A 4,367-nucleotide genomic window follows, 5' to 3' on the forward strand; every position below is an offset into this window, starting at 1 on the left:
TAGGGTTATTTTTTTTCAATACCCCGAAATAGGGTATTCAAATACTCGGTTTTAAAAATACTCGATTCTATACCCGGCTCGAACTCGATGCATATGGTATGGTTTTTAGAGACAATCCCCGGTTCTGAATCCAACCCAGGTATTGCCAATACCCGATTTTCCAACACCCAGACATACCCGAACCCGGGTATTTAAAAACCCGATTTTTGCACCTCTAACATGTGTCATGATCATTTTGATTTTGTCATCTTTGAAACCAATGGGCAGAACATAAACAATCAATCAAACCTTACAAAACTAACAAGTCATTACACATTATTAATCAAACTTTCAACTGTTTTTCTCAGCTTCTTCAAAATTTCCAACCGAATAATGTCAACGTTATATTAATCCATCACCGTTATAGAACGGAATCACTTTCGAGAAAGAAAAAACAACCTTACAACTTTCGCTTCGAGACAAGCTTTTATGAACCGAAATGGTTGCAAGTTTAAACATAGTAGCCGGTAAATGTGAAACCCCTTCCAACGATTTCACCAGCACAGAACCACGCGAAGCATTCGAGCCCAAATAAAGCTGCAATCCCGACTTGTTCAACGTGCAAATCTTTCTTGTTTTTCCATAGTTCCTTCGCGTGATTCACTTCCTTCCAGAATGCCTCGTTACGTGCAGGAAGACTGCAAAAGCCATAACCGAATCAGTCTTTAGTTTTTTTGATAAGACAATTTTTACTTCCATTTATTGACAAAAATTAAAAAAATGTCTACTTTTTTCATAAGAATGTCCTTTTCGGTTGCTTTATATAAGAATAATGCATATAAACTATGAAGGCCACCCGCGTATATATCTTTTTCATTAAGATCACTAGACTTGTAAACAAACCGAATGGACACGAGCTGCGCCTATTCAGGTCTGTTCGTTAAGTAAATGAATGTGTGTTTGTTATAAAATAAGTGTGTTCGTGTTCTTTTATGTTCATTCATTAACTGTCTAAACAAACGGTTAACGAACGTAAATGAACAAACATAACTAAACATGGATGAACAAACATAATCAAGCTAACATCAATTGAAAATAGCTGTGAAAATATTAATAAGACTATACTAAATTATAATGGGCCTAGAAATTTAAATTGATATATTAACGAACATAAACGTACTTGCACAAACGTAAACTAACGTACATAAATGAACAAAAATAGCTGAACATAAATGATTTTCAATGAGCGAACGTAAACAGATATTAACGAACGATAAATGAACAAAAAGTTTCGTTCATGGTAAACAAACATAAATAAACTTCCCGTTCATTGAACATTAAAACTACTTTATAGTATTTATCGAACCTCGTTTACACCAAATCCAACATATAAAACATGATGAAATATGGTATAAAATAATAACAGAACAGAACACCCAAGGTTTTCTAAACCAAATCTTTGCTTTCTGATGAACCGATACAAGGGTAATTTTGTCTTTTCTTAAAACACTTAGTCAATTTGTCATTAGGGGGTGTTTATGGCCTAATTTGGGATAAATGAAACTACATACATGCTCAGGTTGCTTGATGAAAAAGGTTGGAAACATGAGGGGCCACAAGATACATTGAATAAGCTTGTTTGATAAACGAGCCAGAGCTTCACTTATCGGGCTCGTGCTGAGCTGGTTAGCAAGCCTAAACAGCCTATTACCTATATTCGGTTATTATATATAATTATGATAAAAATAACTATACAAGATTATATTCTGGTATGCATAAAAACTATAATTAAAATACGTATAAATATAATTATAAACGTATATGCAATTATGCATTAATCAATAAATAATTAACCATTAACCAGTCAAGATCGAGCTCAAAAAGTTACAAGCCCGAGCTTACGTTTAAAAAATTACACACGAGTTGAGCTCTCGTACATTAGACAAGCCAAGTTCAAACTCAAACAAGCTCAGGCTCGGGCTCGTTGACACCACTAGAAAGTAAAATAACTACTATCATAAAAACATATGTTTGACCTGGCAAGACGAGTGTAGAACAACTGTTTGGACAACTCATTGCACTTCTCAACAGTGGCTGGTTCTTGAATATACTGTTTGTTTTGCTCCAACAATTGCTTGTAATAAGTGGTTCCATGTTTCGACAAGAACTCCGAAGCTAGGGTTGCCTTTGATTGCAATTGCTTTAGTTTTGATGCCATTTTGTCTGCAAATATTAACAATCCAAACATAAGTAATAATCATCTAAATAAGAGTTGCAACCATTACATTTAGGCCTGTCAACCGAAACCCCAAAACCCGACCCGAGAAATCCGGAACTAACCCAAACTCGAACTGTAGTAAACTAGTAATTCGGATTTTTTTTTTGAACGAGGACAACACATGAAACATTTTACTTTTTTACTTTTTTTTTTGTTTTTGATTTATATTTTGACAACACATGAAACATTTTACTTTTTTACGTTCCGACCCGAACCAAAACAACCCTTTTTTAATTGACCTGTTCAACCCAACACAACCCATTTGCCAGCCCTAGTTTCAAATCAACCCGAAAAACCCAAAATTTTTAAAGGAATGCTTATTGTTAAATACATATTTATTTGACTTTTTTTTTTAAATATAGGCTATATCATTAGAAATTGAGGGACAAACAAACAAATCAGACATGAAGATTGAAGATGTTATCTTGGATTTTTTTTTATTAATGGACTTTTTAAATATTACTAAATTGTGTTTGTTAAATATTTGGGCAATTAAGTTCACAAGTGAAGATAGATAATTATGTTGTTAGGGGCGCAACAAACCGAGCCGCTCACTAGCTATTCAAGATCGGATCAATAAAAAGCTAGAAACAACCCGAGCTTTTTCGAGCTCAAGCTGAGCCCAACCTCAAATGAAGCTACTTTAGTTATCGAGCCCAAATTCGAGCCTTGTATCGGAAGCTTTTAGGCTCGTCGAGCCGAGCTAGGGCTTGTTCAGCTCGTTCCACCCACTTGTTACAATTTTTAGCATTTTAGCTTTTCTTTAAAATTGTTTTATTTTCTCTCTCAATACTCGAAACTCGATTAACCTAACCAAATAAAACCCAAAACCGGTAAAACCGTGACAGATTCGGACTGCGTTTCGGGTTTAAACTCAAAAATCCCAAACCCAAAAAACCCGACCCAAGAAACCCAAAACCCCAAAACATCAACAGGGCTTGATTCGGCTCGTTTACACCCACTTGTTATAATTTTCAGCATTTTACTTTAAAAGAAAAAAATTATGTATCTGTCAAATTCTCGAAACCTGATTAACCCAACCCGAAAAAAAAACCAAACCCGAAAAACCGTCACATATTCGAGTCGCAGTTCGGGCATGGACTTAAAAACCCCAAACTCAAAAAACCCGGCCCGAGAAACCGAAAATCCGAACCTGAAAAAAAGTGTCACAGATTCGGGCTGGGTTTCAGGTTTAAACTCAAAATCCCAAACCCAAAAAACCCGACCCGAGAAACCCATAACCCGAACCCGAAAAAACAGTCACAGACTCCGGCCGCTTTTCGGGTTTAAACTCAAAAATCCCAAACCCAAAAAAACCCGACCCGAGAAACCGAAAACCCGATTTTCGGGTATAAATGAATCGATCAATCAATAACATTCATCAATCCCAAAACAGTAACAAAGTTTAAGAACCCCCAATCAAAATCAACAACAACCCGAAACCCTAAATCAAGAACAATAGCCGCCAGCAAAATCAGCTGAACAAATAAACAAATTCATACATCTAACAATAATTACATTGCATACAATCAAAACCCAACATGAAATAATACAAGGATCTAAGCAATTTGAATCAAAACCCTAAAACCCAAATCCAAAAGGGTGTTTGAAATTGTGGTCATAATAATATAATAATAATAATAATAATATGTGGGTGGATTGAAGAAGATAAAGAAATCAATTAATTACCCCAAATTATGTTATGAAACGATGGCTGATTTAGAGCGTCTGCAACTTCAAAGCTTTCGTTAGATGAGACTCGTGGAGTGTGTGTGTGTTTTGTGGAAATATTAATTAAGTTATATTAATTTTTAATTTCGGTACGGTACCGGTTTTTTACCATTTTGCCAATTTATTTTTAAATTTTTAACAATCTTGAAACTGGTAGCAATATGAGTAACAAACAACTTAAATTAGTCCGAGTACTGGTACTCATGAAAGTACATGACGGGTGCCATATTTGTGCAAGTACTAAATTTGTCGCCGGTTTAATGATAAAATAGTATTGAAGAACTCTAATACGGTCGCCGACTTTAAGTGATTTGTTTGTTTGTTCGAGTATTGGGTGTTATATTATTTAATATTGAAGAAACATTTGATATTTGTTCAA

General features: G+C 34.9%; 1 protein-coding gene across 1 annotated transcript; it reads right to left on the bottom strand.

Moving 5' to 3' along the window:
- Nucleotides 1-273: 273 nt before the first annotated feature.
- Nucleotides 274-4,043, bottom strand: LOC143575752 (uncharacterized). Its single transcript, XM_077060045.1, has 3 exons — nt 3,947-4,043; nt 2,016-2,202; nt 274-677 (listed from the first exon to the last, which is right to left on the bottom strand). The coding sequence occupies exons 2-3, from the start codon at nt 2,195-2,197 to the stop codon at nt 491-493; spliced, it is 369 nt and encodes a 122-aa protein (XP_076916160.1). The 5' UTR covers nt 2,198-2,202; nt 3,947-4,043; the 3' UTR covers nt 274-490.
- Between the last annotated feature and the right edge of the window lie 324 nt (nt 4,044-4,367).

This window comes from Bidens hawaiensis, unplaced genomic scaffold, assembly GCF_021521415.1.
Source record: "Bidens hawaiensis isolate Kalapana, Puna unplaced genomic scaffold, B.hawaiensis_p1.1 tig00027642_1, whole genome shotgun sequence".
NCBI classification, from domain to species: domain Eukaryota; kingdom Viridiplantae; phylum Streptophyta; class Magnoliopsida; order Asterales; family Asteraceae; genus Bidens; species Bidens hawaiensis.

Excerpts from the sequence above, each read along its gene's own strand:
- LOC143575752 (XM_077060045.1), bottom strand. The coding sequence starts at position 2,197 with ATGGCATCAAAACTAAAGCAATTGCAATCAAAGGCAACCCTAGCTTCG. Across the intron at positions 678-2,015 it reads TTCTACACTCGTCTTGCCAG|TCTTCCTGCACGTAACGAGG; the intron begins GTCAAACATATG and ends TGGCTTTTGCAG.